We start from the raw sequence: 24,139 nt of genomic DNA, 5'->3' as shown, positions 1-24,139 counted from the left end.
GTTGCTCAACTTCGTCAATGACATCTATTTCCCTTTTTTCCAGAAGCAGATGAATTTCCCACCGGTTACAATAAAATGTTGGTAGTTAATGGTCTGATCAGAACTTCAGAAAACGGGGATTAAGACCTAGTGGAACTCGTGAAGAAGGCCATGTGTTTTTACCTCACTTTTACAGCACTAAAGTTACTTCTGTTTGGACTATTCAATTGAAAACTCATCTAGTGGATAAGCATGCAAATGTTAACCCAATGAGCATTAGATCTTGCAAGTGACTGATGTGGACAGGCTGGACAAAAACAAGTCTTGCGGAGTGGGTAGGATAAGGCAAAGAGGGGAAGCTTGTGTAGAACATTGAGACCTTGAAATTAGCAGAAAGCTTGGAAGAATTCTATAATAATTTTAAGGAGATTGGAGGAAGATATAAGGGAGGTGTCAGGGGTAAGTTTTTTACACAATGGTAGGTGCATGGAACGCACTGTCGGCAGAGGTTGTGGAGGCAGATACATTAGGGATGTTTAAGAGACTTAGATAGACACATGAATAATAGAAAAATGGAGGGCTATGTGGGAGGGAAGGGTTAGATAGATCTTAGAACAGGATAAAATGTTGGCAGAACATTGTGGGCTGAAGGGCCTTACTGTGCTGTAATGTTCTATAATATACCAAGTGTAAGTGTGAACGTAAATTGAGGAAGGTAAAGAAATGGTATGAAAAAGTAATTGGCAAGTAAAAACAATGTAGAACATAAAGAGCAAGAGGACAACTAAGGAAAGAATAGGCCTTATTAGGAATCGAAAAGGAAATATGTGAAGGCGTGGACAAGGTTGTTAATATTTTACAACTTCCTCACAAGAGGGCTGTTTCCAGTGTTGTATTTAAAATCAGTATGTGAAATAGTGAATGGGGTAAACAAAATAAAAAGTTTTAAGGGATTTGTCACATTTCAAAATAGAAAATTGGAGGCCCAGATGAAATAGTAGTCAAGGAATGGTTGGGTAGGTGTTTTGGGTGGGGGGGGGGCGGGGTTGCAAGGAGTGGGTATGAGTGGAGGTGGTGGTCTGGTCAATGCAGAAAAGAATATAAGAATTAGGAACAGGAGTAGGCTGTATGGTCCCTTGAATCTGCTCTGTCATCCAATAAAATTGTGGCTAATCTTAATCTCAGCCCCATTGGGGCCATGTTACTAAGGGTATCAATGGCAGTGTGTGCATGCAATAATGATGGGAATTATCTGCAGCAATTTAAATATACTTGGAGGATGATGGACTCTCCTGAAGCAAATTAGGGTGAAGTTCTTTACACAGAAGCAGGGGATAGAGGAATATGGCAAGGTGGGAAGATTCTCATCAAATCAATGGCATAGATCATTTGAGCTGAATAACTCGTTTCAGTGTTGTAGTTATTACGTGGTTAATACTTTCCTAAGAGAATTGACTTTTGACGTCAATCCCAGTGCAAAACCTGATTTATTGGAATGAATTTGGAGAATTTGGCTTAGAAGTCGGCCTTTGGAATCAGTTGCCAATCCAAACTGAAGCAGGACCAAACCTCAGCTTTTGTTTTTTAAAATATATTTCACTCAATAACTGGATGAAGATTTTATTGCAATATGCTGGCTTGTCATCATATGAAGATGCACTTAGCAGTTCAGCATTGGTGGAGTGTGATTTCAGCTGCACTGTAGTGAGTAAACTGACACTGTAAATTGAGCAGCTTTCCCTAGATTAATTAGAGCTTCCAGTTGTTAAGTTAACAACTGCAGGTCCTGTGGCGTAACAGACTTATTTGTCAAATTAAGTGGGTTGAAAAACTGGTTGCCTGAACATTTCAAAATCCAATGTGATCTTGACTTAAATGCTGAGGGGAAATAAGATTTTTTTTTCCCTTGCTTTCATTTGGATTTTTAACTTCTGGGAGATGTACAACTTTTGGTATGTGTGCCAGCCAAGGCTTGTTAAGAACAGCAGCGTTAAAGTGTATTTTCATGCTTTTCAATCCACCTTGGCATTTATTTGGATTCCCAGTTGTTTTAAAGTACTTTCACTTTGGTGCCACTGAAATCCTAGGTGTCTTTGATTTTACTCTGGCGAGGAGCAGTATGAACATCAGCACCTGTGTCTTGTTGGCAAACTCTGACTGCATGTGCCGATGCAGCTCAAATCACAAGATTGTTAATCCCATAGGAACAATAGCTTACTATGTCTTCATTCATTAAGTTGCCGGAGAAGTTTATAGGCTCTGTGCAGCAGTAATTTATGGTCAGTTAGCAATCTATTCTGATAATTTATTATCATGGGGCAAACTTATTATTCCATTGCAGTAGCATTGTATGGAATTTGATTGGTTTATTTATGTGGATAACATTTGACGTGGTTACACAATTATAAAAACACTTGACAGAATATAATTCTGGCCAGCCCTATCTAGAAAATAAATCATTTTTATTCTTTGGGCATGGGCATCACTGACAAGGAGAGTATTTATTACCCATCTCTTAGTTTTTAAGAAACCTTTGGCCCACATCACCTGTAGATTAACTGGGCCTTGCATTGTGTAAAACAATTAATGGTTTACTTCTGAAATTATGAAAGGCCAACAACTGGAACTAAAATGGAACCACATAATTACAATTTTTTTGATCATTGGACAACATTTAAGCAAAAACCTCACTGCTGTGAAAATATTTGAACATTTCAGTACAATGTAAGATATTTCACTTTTAATTTTAATTTTAAAATTTCAGTTTTAATTCTCCCATTGTTTATCTTTGTTTTTTGTCAATACTGAATTCCGCTCATAGATTAATGAGAGTAGCATTGGCAAGTAAATTTTTCTTAATCCTCTGGTCAAGTAATTGTTGAAAGAATTCGAGATGTTATTTACATACTGAGCTACCGTGCTGCATTTATTAACAATGGGATAGAGATTCTGGATTTGGTCTTAGTATTCCGATATATTTTCATATGGTTAAAAGTTATATTAAGTATCGAAGTAATACATATTGCCTTAGAATATTGATGTAAATGCCCTGCATTGCAGTAGATTACATTTTTTCTCTTAATCATATTATTTGTCCTGGGACTGCTTAAAGTTCTTGACGGCTGTGTTCAATTTTCTGCTATTTCCAGTTAATTTTCCATCCAAAAGTAACTGCATAGTATTTCTTTCCTTTTGTCAGATGACATTATGACTGAAGGTCATAACTTTAAAAGTAATATTGACATTTCCCTGTTTGTTTCTTCCTAGCTGGACCATCGTGAATGATGGCAGATAAGAACAGGTAGGCCATGTTAAGCCATTAACTTGGTCACTTGCGTTCATGTAAATTGCAGTTTTTGGCTTGGGAAGATCAAAATAGTAATATTCCCAAAAATGATAAAACTACTATAAAATTAGTAGTTAGATATCTGTGTATAATAGAATGTGATTTAAGCTGTGGAATTCAATAAATTATAGATTTTTATGGTCTTAAAATGGCTTGGATTATAAGTCATTGGTGTCTTATGCTGTGCTGAATACTTATCTTGATCTTTGCCATGTCAAGTTACTTTTAGCATTTTTCCTCTACTCTTAATGTTTGAAGGCAACAATTTTAGTCAATATTTGAACTGAAGCATTGCTCTGAGAAATCGGACAATATGCTGACATAATTTGGATCTTCACCTGTGATTTCTCCGCCTTCATCCCTTTCGACCTGAGTATCTGACATCCCATCGGAAATATCCAGAAAAACATTACAAAAGTAGGGTTAGGCTGTGCAGTTCCTCAGATCACAGCTGATTAGAATTTTGGCCTCTGCTCCAGAACCGTTGTATTGAAATCTATCTCAACTTTGAAGGCAGTTAATGACTCTGCATCCACAGTGCTCTTGAACCGAATTCTGAAGATTCTCAATTCTAAAGAGATTTCTCCTTTGCTCACCCACATTTCTCTCTACACACTGTTTCATTGTATCACCTCATTTAAAAATCTCTACTTTTGTCATTTTTTTTTAACTGAAGTACTGTGGAAACTTGCAGAGATACTGTGGTGCATGCTACAAATTATACTTGGTCCAACTGAAGGCAGTAAATTAGTGCAACCAGAGGTTTTGAGTAGTCTTGCATGACATCTCAACCAAGAGATGATTATAGAGGTGTAAGTAGATGTAACATCTTGATTCCAATTGTTACGTACCAGCAACAATAAAAACACAGTCATGTATAAGTGTTAGAAACTATTTTATTAATAACTACTTGTGATAATAAGAAAAGCAAAAATGTTAGATATTAAACATAATCCCCAAAGCTAATAAACTCAAAGTGTGTGTGGCAAATTCCCAAACCCCAAGTCTAGGAATAGTTCTCAAAGTTCAGTTCAGCAAGTCATCAGGTGAAACCTGAGCAAAGGCTTTTGTAAAGCTGCCGTTGACTGAAGAGAGAATGTAGAGAGAAATTATGAAATCCACACGTTCCACGATGGAACCCATACAACACCTCAATCTCCACTGCTCTGTTCCGAAATGTCTACCATCCCGAAGGCATTCAATACGTGGCTGTCCACAGGAATACCTGTTTTCCAGTACAGGTTAACGACAAAGTGGACTCCACTTGATTGCTCCAAAAATCCATTCATGGAATGTAGTGACAGACACAGCTATTGTTCTTCATCCATTGATACAGAGACCAGCGGTCAGTGTCTGTCTCTATCTCTGTGTGTTTCTCTCTCTCTCTTTTTCTCGACTCACTGAGCAAAACAGCCAGCACGTTGCTATAGTCTTGCTGTCTTGATAACACCACACACACTACTACTCTACTGTCCAGGTTCCTTAAAGGGACATTCACCAAATAGCAACCTGGCTTGTAACACAATCTATGACACTTTTGCTAGAGATGGGAAAATTGATAATGTATTTTTTTCATGAAACTAATCATTTGTTAGTTTGACTGAATTAATCTTTAAACGTAAAATTAGTTCTGAACTTCATTAATCATTTAGTTTTAGCAAATGGGGTTTATTTTGAAGCTAGAATGGAGCAAAAGTTTGGAGAGGGGTGGGTATGTGAGAGAAACCTTGATGGGAGGTCTGGCTAGCTGCAGAACATTATTAGATCATCCAAAGTATGTTTTCTGATATCAATGTGAATGACAGATCACATCTGTAATCAATTTAAAAAGCTGACACTCATTTGGATATATAAATCTAAATACATCACTAGTGAGAAATATGGCTTTCTGCTAAAAGTTAGAAAGAAATTTGTGGCCATTACTGATACGATTTGTTCAGTTCTTGGGCACAGCAGAAACACAAGGCAGTTGATTTTTGAGAGTGGATTTCTGAGAAGAGCAGAAATAGGAACATGGAACTATGTGACAGAAGGGAATAGCAAAGGGAAAGGTTCAATAGGTAGAAGTGGAAGATAACAAGGGCATCATTTTATGATTCTCCTTTCATCATGCCCTACACCTGTTTTAACAGATGTACAACTTGAAAAATGCTTTCATCTTCCCTGACATGGAGCTTTAACGAGTTTGTCATAAGTGTATTCATGTTAGATTAGCAAAAATGGAAGGATATGGATGCTCTACATAAGACTTGGTTTAGAAATTTCCCATGCACAAATTGTGAATCTCTTCAGGTGGATTTGATGGTTCATCTGTATATTAAGTTATTCATTGTTGTATTTCGGGTCTAGAGTAAGTTATGCCAGGGGACTACACTGACGCTGTTTCCACTAATAATTAATTGGAATCATTTGTGGTGAAACATCGCTAGATCTGCTATTGTATTTGGTTGAAATTTAACCTAATTTTGTGGTTGGCTTATTTGGGTTGGGTTTCCTGCAGCATTTCTTCCTTTTGTAATCATACAAGCATTCAAGAAATTAATGTCCTTTTGAAGGAAGGGTATGAAGGGAAGGGGATGGGTAGCATTTTGGGAAATGGAGGCAAGTAGCTGCTGAATTTAAACTCTCAGAATTAGGAATTTTGATTATCCAAACTGGCCAGTGATTTTTGATGCAGTTTAACATGAATATTATGTTGCAAGGTATGCAATCTTACTCAGTGTATGCGCGAATTAAAAATAAAGGGGAGGCTTGGTTAAATTAATTTCACTTCTGTTTTTGGCAGCAGTCCTGTGCTAGTTGATCTGTAGTCCATCTGACGATGCTGTTTTGTGTTTCAGTAAAGGGGATGATGCTTCTGTAGAACCTTTGGGGATCGACAAACAGCCAACTGAGAGCAAAGGAAAAGGTACAGTTATTACCATAGTATCTATGTTAATTAATTTTGAAAATAGTTAAGATGTAATTTTTTTTGCATTAAATTTGGGGAAACAATACACATGTTTAGTATTTCCTTTAATTATTTGCCCTTTTCAGTACATCCAGTTGCACTATTCGTAAGCTCCTGTTATTCCTCAGACTTGGTGTTCCATTCTAGTGCCATTTTAAATCCAGACAATATGTGGCGTCTCCATTAGTGCCATTGGGATATGCAGACTAGTCTGGAACATTATATAACAGTATTTGTTTTGGAAGAATAAATACTATTTTAAAATAATTCAGTAAAACATTCATGCATCAGCAGAGAAGTAACTTTATTTAGATAAGTTTGTCTTATAAAGATATGCAGGTTATAAAAAAACATCCAGGTTAAGTCATTGCAGTGTCAAATCTTTTACTACATTTAAGAACTTGTGATTGAGGAAGATGATTTGGGTTCTACGTTGATGGTGTCAGCCTCTGGCTTTAATGTGCAGTCAAACCAAAGGAAACATAAGGCTTTCTGTTTGCTAACAATTTGACTGCGATACAGTCTCAAAGCATGCTTTAAAGTTTTTTTCAACCTCCATTGATTGAGATTGTAAAGCAAATTGGAGTGAATTGTTGATTTAACAGCCCTAGTTATCACTTAGGATGTGGAATCCTGATTCCTTGATGTTTGCCTTTTTCTTCTGGGCTGAAGACCTTATTGCATGGTTGCTGCTTTTCCCTGTTTGCATCTTCTTTACCTTCAATTTTTTTTGAAGATATTGATTCCTGGGCACATTCCATAAGTTGTGATAGCTCCTAAATGAACCTTCTTTGTGTGTCACAACTCACAAGATGCTAGTGGAACTCAGCAGGTCAAGCAGCATCTATGGAGGGAAATGGACAGTCGATGTTTCAGGTTGAGACCCTTCATCTGGAGTGAGGGGAGCTAGCCCGTATAAAAAGGGAAAGGGCAAGCTGATGAACTGCTTGAGATAGCTGCTGATGTAATTACTGTGCACTTTTGTGGCAATCCAGTAAGAATTTTTCACAGAATCCACATCGCTAAGCCTCTCCTGCATAATTTTGTCATGTTGGGGACATGGGGTAGGAGTAGGTAGGGTGAAGAAGGATTGCCAGTTAGCAGCTGGTGAGAAAACATGACAGTGGCCACACCCCATGACTTGGGTTGGTGTCAAACCAGTCAAACATATATTTCTTAATGTCTCTTAAAGCTCTTGAAAAGTAATGAAAGCATTAACTTTTTAAAAAGTTCTTTCAGCAAATACATCTACTAGTTCCCTTTTATCCACCCTCCTAGGTGCATGCTCAAGGAGCTCAATTTGTCAAAATATTTGTTCCATAAAACCATGTTGAATCACTAACTTTACAATTTTGGTCCTATTATTTCCTTAATCATGGATTCCATTATTTTCCCTTTGACAAATGTTTGGTTAACTGGCCCATAGATTCCTATGCCTTTCACTGTCCTTTCTTCAACTGGTCACAATGTTTGCAGTTTCCCAATCCACTGGCACCTTCCAGAATTTTGGAAGGTCACACTAATGTATCTACCTTCTCTGTGGCCACTTCTATTGTGGCAGCAATATTGTTAACATGGTTAGTACGTTTACAGACGACACTAAAGTTGGTGGTGTAGTGGGCAGTGAAGAGGGTTGTCTAGGTTTACAAGGGGATCTAGGTCAACTCGGGAAGTGGGCCAGAGAATGAAATTTAACTTGGACAAGTGTGAGATAGTGTTGCTGTTAAGTTAAACTAGGGCAGGACTTGCACAGTGGTGGGGCACTGGAAGGTGTTGGAGGACAGAGGGACATAGGGGTACAAGTACATAGTTCCCTAAAAGTAGAGACACAGTATACAGGGTTGTGAAGAAGGCATTTGGCACGGTTACCTTCCATTGAGTACAAGAGTTGGGACGTTATGTTACAGCTATACAAACACTGGCCAGAGTTGATTGGAAGGGGACTCTAGCAGGAAAAGCAGTAGACCAGCAATGTCAGGAGTTTCTGGGAGTAATTTGGGAGAGAGAGCAGAATTTCATCCTAAGGAGGAAGCAGCATACCAAGGGGAGGACATGGCATCCATGGCTGATGAGGGAAGTCAGAGACAATATAAAAATAAAAGAGAAGGCATAAAATATGGCAAAGATTAGCAGGAAGCCAGGGAATGGGAAACCTTTAAACACCAACAGAGGACAACTTAAAAACAGCTATTGGCGGGGGGACAAAATGGGGTAAACTAGTCAATAATATAAAAGAGGAATGCAAATGTTTTAGATACATAAAGGGAGAGACGAGGGGACATTGGACTGCTGGAAAATAATGCTGGAGAAGTAATGGGGAACAAAGAAGCAGCAGAGGAACTGAATAGGTACTTTGCAACAGTCTTCACAGTGGAAGACACTAGTAACATGCCGGAAGTTCAAGAGTCGGGGCAGGGGTGAGTGTAGGAGAAGATTCTGGGAAAACTGGAAAGGTTGAAGTTAAATGACCTGGACCAGATGGACTACACACCAGAGTTCTGAAAGAGGTAGCTGAAGATGTTGTGGAAGCATGAATCACTGGAGTTGGGGAAGGTCCCAGAGGACTGGAAAATTGCAAATATAACACCCCTGTTTAAGAAGGGAGGGAGGCAAAAGACAGGAAATTATCGGCAAATTAGCCTGATCTCAGTGGTTGGTAAGATTTTAGAGTCCATTTAAGGATGAAATTGGAGTACTTAGAAGTACATGTTAAAATAGGGCAAAATCAGCTCTGTTTCATTAAGAGGAGATCTTGCCTGACAAATCTGTTGGAATTCTTTGAGAAGATAACAAGCAGGTTAGGCAAAGGAGAGTAGTGGACATTGTTTACTTGGATTTTCAGAGGGCCTTTGATAAGATGCTGCACACAAAGCTGCTAAAGAAGATAAGAGCCCATGATGTTCAAGACAAGGTACCAGCATGGATAGAAGATTGGCTGACTGGCAGAAGGCAGAGTGGGGATAAAGGATGGTTGCTAATGGAGTTCTGCAGGGGTCAGTGTTAGGACCACAACTTTTTACTTTGTATGTTAATGATCTGGACGAAGGAACTGATGGCATTGTGGTCAAGCTTGCAGACGATACCAAGACAGGTGGACGGACAGGTCGTGTTGTGAAGGCAGAGTCTGCAGAAGGACTTTGACAGGTTAGAAAAACAGGCATCGAAGTGGCAGATGGAATACAGTGCAAAGAAATGTTGGATTATGCACTTTGGTAGGAAGAATAAAGGTGTTGACTATTTACTGAATGGGGACAGAATTTAGAAATCAGAGGTGTAAAGGGACTTGAGTCCTTGTTCAGGATTCCCTTAAGGTTAACTTGCACTAAATACACAAACTCCCTCAGCAGAATCTCATTCCTAGTTATAGAAAACCTATAACATCGTAGGAGGCCATTCAATCCATTGTGTCTTTGCCTGTCTAAAAAGAGTTGCCCAGTCTAATCCCACCTTCCAGCACTAGGTCTGCAGCCCTCCAAGTTAAATCCCGATACCTATTTCTTAAAATACAACCTAAAAAATCAGCCGTGAATGGCAGAACAAGTATTGGTCCCCAGTGGTTGCTCTGCCATTCATGGCTGTTCTTTGATCTTGATGCTGCTTCCCTTCACTAATTCCATATCCTTTAAATCTCTTGGTGAATACATTGAGGATTTCTTTTACCTCTTGAAAGCAGTGAGATTCAGACCTTTTCCACCCTGTGGGTGAAAATATTTTTTCTTCTCTTTTGAATCCCTCACCAATTAATCTATGCCCCTTGGTTTCTGAGCTCTGCTTACCTAGTCCAACCTTTGATGTTAGTCCTACATAGATCAAGACAACTGTGTCATGCATAGACAGCTGGGGTCAAGTGAATTCCTTGAGTGCTAGGGGTGCAGGCGTACATAAGAAAATCAGGAGTGCAAAAAGGGGACATGAGAAATCCTTGGCAGATAAGGTAATGGAGGATTCTAAAAGATTCTTTAAGTATATTAAGTGCAAAAGGGTAACTTGGGAGAAAGTGGGTCCCATTAAGGATTGATGTGGTTGTCTATGTGTGAAGCCATGGGAGATGGGAAAAGTCTTAAATGAATACTTCTGTATTTACTGTGGAGAAGATCATGGAAGCTGGTGAGTTCAGCAAAGAGAACCGTGATGTCTTGAAACGTCTCAACGTTACAAAAGAGGTGATGTTGGAGGTCTTGAGGTGCATAAAAGTGGATAAATCCCCAGGGTTTGATCAAGTGTATCCCAGGACATTGTAGGAAGCAAGAGATGAAATTTCTGGGCTGTGACAGATTTTTTTTAATCATTGTTAGCCATGGGTGAGTTACTGGAAGACTGGAGAGTGGCTAATGTTGTGCCCTCCTTTATTTAAGAAGGGCTGCAAGGACAAGCTAGGGAACTACAGGCCTGTGAGCCTAACATCTGTGCTGGAAGGAAAAAAAATCTGGAGGGGATTCTGAAGGGCAGGATCTATCTGTATTTGGAATGGCAAGGATTGATTAGGGATAGTCAGCATGGCTTTGGGAAGTTGTCTCTCAGATTTGATTAAGTTTTATTTTGAAGAGGTGACAGAGGATTGATGAGGATAGGCAGTAGATAGAGGTGGTCTCTATGGCTCCAGAAGGTGAGATCACAGGAATGTGGGTGAGCTAGTCAATTGGATACAAAATTGGATTGGTGGTAATGGAACCTGTTTTTCCCAGATTGCAGGCCTGTGACTAGTGGTGTGCCACAGAGATCAGTACTGGATTCGCTGTTGTTTGTCATATTTATTAATAATTTTGATGAGAATTTAGGTGGCATGATTAGTGGATTTGTGAAGGACACTAAAATAAATGGTGGTGTAGGCAGTGAAGAAGGTCGTCCAAGGTCACAACAGGATCTAGATCAACTGGGAGAATGGGTAAGGGATTGGCAGATGGACTGTATCTCAGATAAGTGAAAAGTGATACAGTTTTGGGAAGTTAAACCAGGGCAGTATATACACAGTAAATGGCAGGGCCCTGCAGAGTGTTTCTGAACAGAGGAACCTAGGGGTACAAGTACATCATTCCCTGAAAGTGGCAAAACAGTTATGATGGTGAAGAAGGTATATGGCACACTTGCCTTCATTGTTTGGGGCATTGAGTAGAAGAGTTGTGACATCACGTTACAGCTGTACAAGACATTACTGAGACCACACTTTATTGTGTGGAGTTCTGGTCGCCATGCTCTAAGAAGGATGTGATTAAGCTTGAGAAGGTCCAGAAAAGATTCACAAGGATGTTGCCAGGACTGGAAAGCTTGGATGATAAGGAGAGATTTGAGTAGGTTGGGACTGTTTTCTTTAGAGTGAAGGAGGCTGAGGGGTGACCTTGGAGGTTTATAAAATGTTGAAGGGATTAGATGAGCTGCATGGTCAAGGTCTGTTTCCCAGGATAAAGGAGTCCAAAACTAGAGGGCATAGGTTTAAGGTGAGAGAGGAAAGATTTAAAGCGGACTAGAGAGGAAAGATACAAAAGAGACTTGAAGGGCAAGTTTTCCCACACAGCGTGGTGGGTATGTGAAATGAGCTGCCAGAATAAGTGGTAGAGGTGGATACAATTAATTTAAAATAAATTGGGACATAGATGGATAGGAAAGTTCAGAGTGATATGGGCCAAATGCAGGCAGATGAGACTAGATCAGGTAGGCACATTGATTGGCATAGATGAGTTAGGCTGAAGGGCCTGTTTTGGTGCTCCATGATTTTCTCAAGATCTTCACCTCCATTGTCCTTCAAGTTCCTAAGGAGATTTCCTTAACCCCTGGCACCAGGCAAGCAGTACATCTTTCAGGACTTGTACATGATTGAAAACTACAATATCTGTGCTCTTATTCACATTGTTTAGCCTTTGGGGTGTGACTGTATATTCAGAAGTATGCAGATAACACACTCCCTCACTCCTGCATTCACAGTTTCTGGAGTGCTGATTCCAGCTCATCAACTGAGCTAAAGTTCCTTGAGCTGCAAATGTGATTGCAGTGAATCACAGTGGCCTCCAGCAGCTACCATGTTCTGCAACCACATGCCATGTCCATCATAATTAGTCATTATTATAATAGTTATTTTTGTAATTTACATTCATTAGATTTCATGCAGGCTCAAAGCAATCTTCTGGTTGCATTGAGCCATGGCCAGAATTGTCATTGCATTTAAAACTAGTTGATAATGTGTTTTAAGACAAGAGAAATTGTGATATTGAGTAAATGAGAGGTCCACAGGGATTATCCTCGAGTTCAGGAATGAAGAATGAAATAGGAACTAATGATGTTATTTTTTTGGTCAGATGTTGACTCTAGTTCTGATGGAATAACTGTGAACACATTTCCTCTCATAGCAAAATTGACAGCCCAGGTCATGCAGAATCCACAGGTATTAGCAGCTTTGCAGGAAAGACTTGACAGCGTTGCACACACTCCTTCAAGCTACATTGAAACGTGAGTATAGTAGTGCACAAAAACAAAATAGTTTAAAAGTTAAGTTTGGGGTTTTAATTTTCAGAGACAGCACGTTGATTAGTTGCCTCATCATAATGCAATAATGATGCTTTGATTTTTACTTGTTCCCTTCTAGGATTTCTTATTGGTGGGGGGGGGGGGGGTGGCGGTTTGAAATTAGTTCATGGAGTGGTCCTATTATGGCCTAAGAACAATAGGAAGTTTCCCCCAAGTACAATGAAAGCATGAAGCTCTATCTCTCTGGCACACTGCTGGATTGTCAGACTGCCTAAGTGAGAACCAATTCTGGATATGATGCCGTTACCTTCAATAAAATAAAGGAAGGGAATAACTTTCAAAAATTTCCCCCCTCCATGTACTAGGGTAACCCAGATTGTTTGTGATTTTGGTATTTTTTTTACCCACATGTGGAGTTTCTGTCACATTTTCCACTGTTAATATTGCCTCTCTCACCTGCTGAAACCCTTGTCTGTGGATTGATAGAACTTCTTGATATTCACCCACTGAATTCCCATCTTCAAGTCTAAGCCAGCAATAAGTTCACATGGTTTATGTGAAGCATATAAATTTATTGGGAGCAACAGTGTGTTAATTGGTTCCATAAAACTGCTGTTCATTGAGATCATGACTGATTTTGGAACCCCAACTCCAATTCTTGCTCTCCCTGGTAATATTTCACACCGTCATCAAGAATCTATCTTACCAACCTATATCCCTTTTAACTGCCAAGTCCTCTTTGCAACTTGTGTTCTGACCTGCCTTTGCATCATCAGCAAATGTAGCAACTATAATCTTTGGTGCCTTCAAGTCATTTATATAAACTTCTATTAAAAAAAAAGACTTCAGGACTCATCACTGTGGCACACATTCATTACACCTTGCCAACTAGAAAAAAACCTATGCCTTTTGTTTCCTGTTGGCCAGTAAATTTTCTATCCATGTGAGTGCATTAGCTCCTCCACAATGAGTATCTATTTTCCTCATAATATTTTGATGTGATGCCTGATCAGGTGGAAATCCTTATAAAGGACATCCATTGGTTCTCAGAAGATTGGAAAGAATATAACAAAAATGCAATATCTGCTTTTTGCCTTGGAACTCTTGACTTATTTTTTTGTAGCTGTAAGGTACACTCTTTAGAATTGTTCTTTCTTATTGGAATGTTTCATCAAGATGTACAAGCAGAATGACTCAGTCTCAGAAAAAGGAGGAAACTAATTATTTACGAAGTAATAATTAGTTTATGCTGATGATTGGGTTTCTAACATTCATGTACTTGATCTGGATTGTGCTCCTTTCTAAAATGTACAAGAGGAAATATTTTAATACTTCTAGAGTATATCCATCGATATTCCACTGGCATATCGATGCAGCAAAACTGATTGAAATCTGATCTGTAGCTTAGCCTGGTCGAGCGATGACAAAATGTTAACTTGTACAATAGGTCAGAGAACAGAGTAGGTCAGTGTGAAGTGGTGGTAATTGGGGGCGGATGTGAAATCGATACTGCTGATTGACTATCAGAAGTGTCATAGTGCCATGTAAACTGTTCAGATTCTATTTTTTCATAATAGGTAGAAAGGAAATTAGAAGTTCCTAGTCTGTTTATTGTGTAGCTGGTTACAGTAGGTTCTGTAACATAGACACAGTAATCTAGTGGACACATGATCAAAGGTATTCTACAGTGATTAAGACTGCACGTCCCTGCTCCTAGATATTATAATGTGATGCATTTTTGAATGAGATTTTCCTATAATGTAAACATTCCTTGCCTGTAGTTGTAAACCTTAATTTTAAAGGTACAGTTGTAAAAACTGATAACATTGGAGATGTGCTCCGTTATTCTCCAATTTCTTTTCAGAACATTGACAGCTTGCTAGAATGTGGCTCATATCCTTTGATACCTATTGGCTGTCAACTGGAAGCTGATGGTGCAGTGCACTGTAGCTTATGATCATGCAGTACTATGCATGTTGATGGTTGAGCAATTGAGGAACCCAGAACAGTTGTTCTTCATTAATGCTGAGATGCTGGGTCAATTGCAATATGCTTTCTATGGTGCTGATCTTCCAACACTGGGATCATTCTACTGCTAATGTACAAAAGTGAATATAGAATTTATTTCCAAGAAAAAATTCCAAGTATTTACAGATTTTTAAGCAGGACATTATACTGCTTGCTGTCATTGACTTTAATTGTAGTCACTAAACACAGAACTGTGAACGAATTGAATTAACAGTTTGTGTAGCTGGGTAGTCATGGATTAGTAGGGCTGAGAAGTGTTGGCAGTTCCATTCTGTCTGCTGAATCTGTGCCAGGTCAGAGCTAGCCTTGGAACAGCAAGTCCATTTACTTCAGTGGAAAGGAAAGGCTGCGGGGAAAGTATTGGTTAATTTGTATTTTAAAATTAATGTTTTTTAATTGTTTGATTTTTAAGTTCTTGAATGTACAGCACATCTAGCAATCCTCAGAGGCCATAATGGTTTGATACTAATAAAATTGTGATTGTGGCTTAGCTGGCTATCAGGTTTTCAACTGCTTTGTGGTCTGTTCATGCGATAGTGTTATGTCTTGCATGTTGTTATTTGCTGCACAGAGCCGGACTGTTAAGGTTTGGGTCAGCCTCAGACAGAAAATCTATGAAAAAGGTATATTTATACTCAAACAAGTGCATGTAGCTTGCTACTGGCAGCATGTTCTGGCACGTTGCTTGAGCAATTTAGCTATTATTTAAATTGAGTGGATAAGCTGTTTGGGGATGGAGGGGGGAGGTACTGGTGGTAATGTTAGTTTGTATTTGCATTAAAAGCATGTAACATTAGTTGCCCTTTGTTTCAGCTATGAATGATCAACCATTTGTTGTTTACAGTTTACCTAAAGCTGTAAAGAGAAGAATAAATGCCTTGAAGCACCTTCAGGTTAAGTGTGCCCACATAGAAGCCAAATTTTACGAAGAAGTTCATGAATTGGAGCGGAAATATGCAGCCCTTTACCAGCCATACTTTGAAAAGGTACGAGTGCTCTTTTTAAAAAAACAAAAATTGTCATGTATATTTGTCTGAAAGCAATGCTTTACCTCATAAGTAACTCCATAATTTGTTTAGGCCAATAATTTGGCATTTAATACAATTATTAATTACCTCTTCCTGAAATACCCCAGATTATCATAGTAAAAATATTTTCTCAATTTTTGTCATAACTGTTGTGTGTAGATCATACATACTTAAAACAAAATTGCTTTTTTCTTAGTATGTGAGGGATGTCGCAGTTTTTGTCATGTTACAACTGTTGTGTGTAGATCATACATACTTAAAACAAAATTGCTTTTTTCTTAGTATGTGAGGGATGTCGCAGTTTTTGTCATGTTACAACTGTTGTGTGTAGATCATACATACTTAAAACAAAATTGCTTTTTTCTTAATATGTGAGGGATGTCGCAGTTTTTGTTATGTTATAACTGCTGTGTGTAGATCATACATACTTAAAACAAAATTGCTTTTTTCTTAATATGTGAGGGATGTCACAGTTTAAGTTTCCTTTATGATGGTCCAGTAAAGTCCAATTTGACATTGAAATAAAAGTATTATTTTGAGTACAATTTTTAAGCTTGGAATATTAAAGCTATTCCTCTGATATGAACACAGATGAATGGTCTCTTCCCTGATTGCTTTTTAATTGCTTTTCCCTAATTGAGTTTTAGTTATAGTTATTAGGCACAGAAATGAGCGCTTCAACCCACCCAACTCAGCAGCAACCATCAAGCACCCATTTACACTAATTCCCTTTTATTCTCCTCACAGCAACCCCATTTCCCCCAGATTCTACCACTTAGCTACACACCAGGGGCAGTTTACAAACATCCATAAATTGTTGTGTTTTTAGGATGTGGGAGGAATCTAGAACACCAAAGGAAACCCACATGGTCACAGGAAAATGTGCAAAATCCACAGCACAACACTGGAAGTAGAGATTGTCAATCACTGGAGCTGTGAGGCAACAGTCCACTATAATCTATTGTTTGGATGTTTCAACTGAACTTTGGTTAAATTGCTTTCCTCCTAAGGTACTTATTATCAAGCTGTACAGTGGTGCAGCTAATAGAGGTGCTGCCTCACAACTCCAGTAATCCAGGTACATTCCTGTCCTTCGCTGCCTGTGTGGAGTTAGCACATTCTTGTGGGCTGTGTGGAATTTCTTAGGGTGTTCCGTTTCTTCTGACATTGCAAAACAATGCAGTAGCTAGGCTAAATGGCCACTGTAAATTGCCACTAGTGTATCGATGAATGGTAGAATTGGGGGGAGGATGGAGTTGATGAAAATGTGGAGAGAAGAAAATGCATTAGGTGGGGATTAATGGGTGCTTGATGGTTGGCATGGACTTGGTGGGTCATAAGGCCTATTTCTGTGCTGTTTCTCTCTGATCCAATGATTATCTATGCCTCGGCATGTTCTTTTTGTCATAAATAAACCAACCTGCATGTGCATCAAGTCAGATATGTGGTACAGTTTCTCTGTCCAGAATTGCTGGACCACAGTCCTCCCATGCCCACGCTTGTCTGTCTGGTTGCAGGTGGCCTATCTCATTCTCCCTCTTCATCTCAGAATTCAATAGCATTGTCTGCAGGTCTTGGGTGGTGCAGCGATCGGGTCCTGCCTCTGAAATGACCCTGACAGCTGGCAAAGCTGCATACAACCATAAAAGTTATAAATTATGTTGATAGATTTTGCATGTCTACCATTCAGAGACACTTTTTAAAAATAAAATTGATATTCAAGTAAAAAAAAAGTTAAAATTATATTGTTTTAAAGTTTAATTACCAAAAAAAAAAGCAAAACCATTTTCTCCTAAACCTCTCTCCAATTCTCATTGAATTCATTTCTATTTCTGGTTCTGAGCTGGGCCTGGAATCCAAAATGATTTCTTCAGGTGCTGCTGGGGAATACAAGAAGACTGAGTTTTGCTGCTGGACTCCACATAGAAAGTCAAATCTGTCATTATCTTTCACAATGCATATCCAAGACTTCAGTTTCAGCATCTCCACCAGCAGTCAGCACATTCTGGCTCATTGAGTTCCTCCAGCACTTTTTGTGTATTGCTCCAGATTCCAGCATCTGCAGAATTTCTTGTTGTCTCTGGTTCATTTTCAGTTGTTTGTTGCTTCCATATATAACCAATTTTCTGCCTCTTGCTGACCATTGCACCTAACATCTCACTGGGGGTCTAATCATGCTACATAAATATTATGCCCTTTTCACTGAATCTCACCTCTCTGTTCCCTTATTCCTCTGGTACCTATGCCTTTGAGCTTCTTGCCTTGATCCTTGCGCTTAATTTTTTTAGCATTCAATCACATACCTAATTGTCGGTTAGAAACGTTCACTTCTTTCCTCGGGTCTTCATACTGTGATTTAATAATCCTATGATTTTAACTATATCACTCATCTTGTCATCAGTTTATTTACATGAGAATTTGGCATCACTGACAAGGTCAGCATTTAATGTCCATCCCTATTTGCCCTAGGGAAGGTGATGAACTACCTTTTTTGAATGCTGCTGCCTTTGTAATGGAGGTAGTTCCACAGTGCTGCTATGAAGGATCTTGACAAAACAACAGTAAAGAACAGTGATACCTTTCTAAGTCTGTATGGTTTGTGACTTGAGAGTGAATTTGCATTGGTGTTTCCCTATACCTGTTGCCTTTCCCTCTTGGGTGACAGAGGCCATTTGTTTGGTTGGAGCTATCAAAGAAACCATGGTAAATTACTGAAGTTTACTGCCACTTTGTCCTCTCTTGCCCTTCCAAAAACCAGCCCCAAACAACTTCATACTCAGTGATCCCTTTTATCATTCAGTGGCGTAGTTTAGATGGATACACTGGAGGAATTTGTTCTCAATTTGTTTGTTAACAGCCTTACAGGCAGTTCACTTAAATTTCTCTGCTGTTGGTGAGACAAGAGCAATCATGATACCAGCCCCTTCAAATATCTGCAGAATGGGTACAACATGGAAGAGGCTGTCAAATACCTGTGTAAGAGCTGGTACTGCTCTCCCACCCCCTCTTTACGGCCCTGCAAATTCTTTCATTTCAATAGTTCATTATCCTAACTTAGTTTTTAATGATTATGAATTCATGGGTGTGTGCATCACTGGAATAATTGGTCAAATCTTACTGCCTTCGGTACTGGTGAGTAGTTGCATTCTGTGTAGCTAAGGGATTCCATGGTGCAATTAAGTAGACAGTGACAATGAAGAAATCTGTATCCATTTCCAATACTAGTTCAGTATATCATCACCATTTCATTCCCTGAGCAGTATCCTTGGGCTCAATATCTAACATTGTTGTGGAAGCAGTGGAAGCATCAGGATTTGAGTTTCAAGAAGGTTACCACCACTTTGAGCAGGTAGAGATGGGGAAATAAGTATGCTCTTGTCAACCATGATCTGAATAAAATTCTAATTTGATCATTCTTGTTAGAATGTTAACAAATAGACCGTATGTTTTTTTTTTTAGCTGCAGGTGCTATGCTCGTCTAATCTGTGTAGGTTAGTGGGTCTGGGAGTGAATAATGCAGCTGTGACTGCTTAAATACCATAGTCCTTGCCTATATTGAATTCATAGAAATGGAGACAAACCAATTTTTGATATAGCAAGCTTCAAACGCAGCCTGGAAGGTTAAAGACCCATTCATCTTGTGCTTGTTCAAATTGCTACTTCATTGGGAAGACTTAAAATGATGGGTTATATGTTACACATTTTAATGCATCTTTATTTTGTTAGCAAGAATGCAGCACACCAAAAATATTCTTGCATTCTTTGTTTTCAATAGTGTAGGATATTACCATTAATTATCAATTGTTTGCAACCCATTTGTTGCTCCAGTTATTTTTTTCTTCTTGCAGAGACGAGACATAACAACGGGCAATGTAGAACCCACAGATGCAGAGTGTGAATGGCACAGTGACAAGGAAGAAGAGGAAGAATTAGCAGTAAGTTTCACTCTGGGAGGCAGGGGAGAACTTCTCCATTATTAGATCAGTACAGAATACAAATCTAACCAACCTGGTGACATTTCTGATGGTCTAATTTCTTCTAATCAAAATACAGCTATATTGCAAAATCTGCTGTATTAATTACACCTGTGAACAAGTTGCTCCCCCTTTATTTGGGAACATCAATTTTAAGAAAGTGCATTTCTTAAAATCACAACATCTTTTCAATGTCCATCAACCAAAAGCTGCTCACTGCAAGTAGTACACATTATGTAAGTGAGTAATTACTGTAGGCTTTCATTTTCAAGAAAACAGGATGAGCTATTGCCTGGGGAATTACGTACGGAAAAATTAAAAAGCAGAGCCAGGTGATGGGGTCTGCTGGAGGTTTGAATGTGTGAATTGTGGACCAAGTGACAGCCTGTGGGGAAAGCGAGACAGACCTTGTTGCACCACTTTTTTTTCCCACTCTTTTGTCTCTCCTCTGCTGCACTGTTTACCCATCTGTTCCATGACTGGATACCTCTCAGTCCCCCTACCCAAACCCTCCCATACTTTTTTTTCTCCCCCACCCTGACCCCACCATCTCAAACCCACAAGTTCGCTCCCATCCCATACAGACAGTGTCAGAATCCTCCATCACAGTCCATTGTTATGTCCTGATCCACCAAAGGACAATGTAGCGCTCGGCACAGTTGGATACAGACAGGGCATGTAGCACAGGGAATCTTCCAACATTGACTCTGGAACCCATAAAGTGTCTTGCCATCAGGTCAAACACCTGAAATCCAATCAGACTAATTGCAGTCTAATCAGTCTACTCTCTAATCAGCAAAGTTATGAAGGTGTTATAGAACTGTTTCAAGCAGTAAATATTGGTTATAGTCGTACAGTACAGAATCGAGCCCTTTATACCAACCAAGTACCATCTATGCTAACCCCATTTATCAGCACTTTGTCCATGGCCTTTTGTGCCTAGGTGATTCAAGTGCTTGTCTAAATACTTAAATGCAGAGAGTCTCTGCTTCCATCAGCCTCTCAGTCAATGCATTCCAAATTCCAACCACCCTCTGGCTGAAAAAAATTCTTACTTGTACCCCCTCTAAACCCTTCACTCCTTACCTTAAAGCTATGGCCTCTAGTTATAGGTACCTTTTGCTATTTTACTACTAAAGTATGTTCAGGTTCCAAAAGTGAAAAGCAACCAAGCAGTGTCCAGCAATTTGACCGAGAGAATCCATGTGAGGATAAATGTATTTGAAATTTTAATTTAAAAAAAAACAATGGAAGTAAGCACTCTGTTGGTTTACATCTTTGTGGTCAAGCATAAAGAGCTTGTGGTCAAGCATAAAGAGCTTGTGGCCAAATTTGCTTTCCGATCATTATAGTACATTGAGTAATATTTCTATTTTGGCACTTTATCAAAATTTAATATTTGTCTGGAATAGGAAGAAATGAAAAAGAAAGCAGCAATAGAAGAGAAGAAAGAAGAATCAGAACAGGATGAGAATCCCAAAGGAATCCCTGAATTCTGGGTCACAATTTTCAGGAATGTAGATATGCTAAGTGAACTTGTGGAGGTGAGCAGAGAAGAGCATGATTATCAGCTTGAATACAGATCTCTTCTAATTGTTTTGTTGCTGTATTTTTGCCTGGATTAACAAGTTTTTCTTTCTGGGTAGCATAACCTTCTAGTCCTGGGTTTCATTTTCAGTTCTTGACATCAATTATTATGCAATTAAGTAGTTTAACAAAATTATTTAATCTTTTTATATAATATGTATGCTCTTTAAAAAAATTTTAAACTAATCTATTGTCTGTTTAATCTGATTGTATATTATGTGCAGTATTGCTACATTTTACTATATCTACTCTTCTTGAATGCTTCATTGAAAAGATCACTCATTTCCGACAGATTTAGTTGCATTTATTTTGAGATGATTGAATTAACAGGGCAATGTTTGTGGATCTCCCATGAACTTGCAAAAGGTACTCTTTTTTAAGAGACTTATAACTAAAAGTTGAAGTTCTTAGAATGAAAAGGCAAATATCAGCCTGGTTAGGAATTCACCTGAGTGACTGGAGAAGAAAGTAGGGATAACAAGCAGGTACTTAAATTGCAAGTGTGTGAATTGCAAGAATCCCCTTAAGGCCTCCAGATTTCCATGATATTTGGAGGATGGAAAAGGCCCCATCAAAGTTTTGTGACTAACAAGAATACAAGTCACTGTTAGCAGTGTAGTTGGAGGCAGTAATTTACTATATTAATATGTTAAATGAATGGGCACAACTTTGAGGATTAGATTGAAATGCTAGAAATTGAGGTCTTCCAGTTCCAGCCAAAAAAAAGTGTGGTGGAACTTCCAAGGGGGTGAAAACATGAAATGGTGATGGTCCTAAGAGATCTGGGGGATATGTGCACATAAACAAAAGTTGTATTTCTTGATATTAGGTTAAAAGCTGATTTGACTTGAGCTTAGACTATTAAGGGAAGCCAGTTAGTTGGGTGGGGGCATGGTATGTGAAGCATAAAGTGCACATTTTAGCTTTGAAAGGCACACTGTATATTTTGTGAAATAATATTTAGCCTGTCTGAAACAGTGCATCCTGTGACTTGCCATGTCAGCATATGAAATTAATGGAATTTTAGCATAAATAATCTTGCTAGTCCATTAGATCTTCAAGTGTTTCTGCTTCACGAACCCCTGTAAATTTTCTCCCCCATCCTGCGTCCAGTGACTTCATCTGATCCCATCAACATGTCAACCAGCGTCCCCTTAAATGATTCCCTTCTATTTTCAGTTGTTTATTGTGATATTAAGTTCTAAATATTATTGCTCAGTTAAGAGATTTCTCCTGAATTCCCATTCAGATTTATTGGTGATCATCTTGTATTTTTGGCCTTTGGTTCTGATTTAGTCCACAAATGAAAACTTCACAAAAGTTCATTCAGGTAGATGTATAATTCTAAAGGCCTCTGAATTCATGTCTGTTATCTATCTTCAGGAAGAAAAGGAACCACAACCTATTCTCCATGTCAATATGACTCATAATTTATGTTATCAGTCCAGTTTTTTTAATATATTGTTGTACCTTCTCTGGTTCTCCATATCCTTTTATATACTGCAGGGACTAGAATAATTGAGTATAGTATAACGAGGACCATTTAGGCTTAACTGCTTGGTTTTCAATTCTTTCCCTTTTTTTAAATGGCCTATGATCCTGCATCAGTCTTCTGATTTGTGTAACTGTATTGCTGCACCCAATATAGACATTTCCAAGGTGAATGTGGCCTTATTAAAATGTATATCAATTGAAATTTTAAAGCTTGATTGAAATTCATTTCATACATTTTGAATGGTTTGCTGCATTTTGATACTTGTGCCTTGTGCTTTTAGTTATATCACTAGTTTGGGACCACCTGCAAATTTTCAAACTACTTCTGATCAAGTCCAAATTGTGTATAAGTAATCTTTGTGGAACACCATTCATAACCTTTCACTTATCTAATTTTGTTTAATAAAATCTCTATTTGTTTGTGATGGGGAGGGAATAGTAATGATGTTGATGAGTTGGGCTGCAGATACTGCTGCATAATAAGGAATAAGTGGGTTGTTTAGCATGCAAAATCTTGTTTTATTAGGATTAAGTATGTAACGTCAAGATCTGATTGCATTTACATATATTTCTCACCAGGAGCACGATGAGCCTATCTTGAAACACTTGCAGGATGTCCGAGTGAAGTTCTCAGAGCCCAATGAGCAAATGGTGAGTGATTTTTTTTTAAGGTTAAAAGAGGATTTTTGGATATTAAAACTGATTTGAACTTGGAAGAACCTGCTGATAATCTGAATTGCACAGTTGGAGGAAGTAGCTGATTTGGATTGTTAATTGCTTAAAGTGGTGTTTCAGATGAGAAACTTGGTTTGGCTTCTCAACATGTGGTGCAGTTTAACTCCACGGTGTGCAGTTTAGTAATTTTGTACTTGGTTGTTGACTAAAGTGATAGATTAGGCATTGTCAGATGAGGAAGACTAAAGCAGGGTGCAGGAGCAGGACAACGTGTGATCCTTGGTTAAAGGGATGTGAAGAATGAGATCTTTTACTCCATGGTTTTTCGTATGGGGGTGGTGGTGTACTTTTTCCAGACCCAGCAGTCTAGTAAGGCACTTCCCCAAAGTTCCTTTTTATTAAGAAGAGATTCTGCAGTGGAAATGTGTCTAGTCAAAACTAAATCTGCAAAATTAGTTAACTTCAGCCTCATGGAAATACTTCAATTGATAATATCTTTTGCGAATGTTTGTCTAAATGCCATTTTTGCAGTTTCCATCAAAGCCCATGATATCAATTGTCAAATTTCAAAAGTATAACAGATGAGCTGATAGTAACTTACCATTTTTACTTGTTAAAT

General features: G+C 38.6%; 1 protein-coding gene across 3 annotated transcripts in view; it reads left to right on the top strand.

The window, feature by feature from the left end:
- The window catches only part of LOC127577771 (nucleosome assembly protein 1-like 4), a 66,765-nt gene that overhangs the window by 9,905 nt on the left and 32,721 nt on the right, over window positions 1–24,139 (top strand). For all 3 annotated transcript variants that reach the window (XM_052029319.1, XM_052029321.1, XM_052029320.1), the window contains 7 exons: window positions 3,247–3,280; window positions 6,166–6,233; window positions 12,617–12,716; window positions 15,607–15,748; window positions 19,639–19,725; window positions 21,177–21,308; window positions 23,425–23,496. In XM_052029319.1, coding sequence (XP_051885279.1) covers window positions 3,261–3,280; window positions 6,166–6,233; window positions 12,617–12,716; window positions 15,607–15,748; window positions 19,639–19,725; window positions 21,177–21,308; window positions 23,425–23,496 — 621 coding nt within the window. In that variant the 5' untranslated portion in view covers window positions 3,247–3,260. The remainder of the gene's footprint in view (window positions 1–3,246; window positions 3,281–6,165; window positions 6,234–12,616; window positions 12,717–15,606; window positions 15,749–19,638; window positions 19,726–21,176; window positions 21,309–23,424; window positions 23,497–24,139) is intronic.

Source organism: Pristis pectinata, chromosome 14, assembly GCF_009764475.1.
Source record: "Pristis pectinata isolate sPriPec2 chromosome 14, sPriPec2.1.pri, whole genome shotgun sequence".
Classification (NCBI taxonomy): Eukaryota; Metazoa; Chordata; class Chondrichthyes; order Rhinopristiformes; family Pristidae; genus Pristis; species Pristis pectinata.
This window is presented reverse-complemented; position numbering and strand designations above follow the sequence as displayed.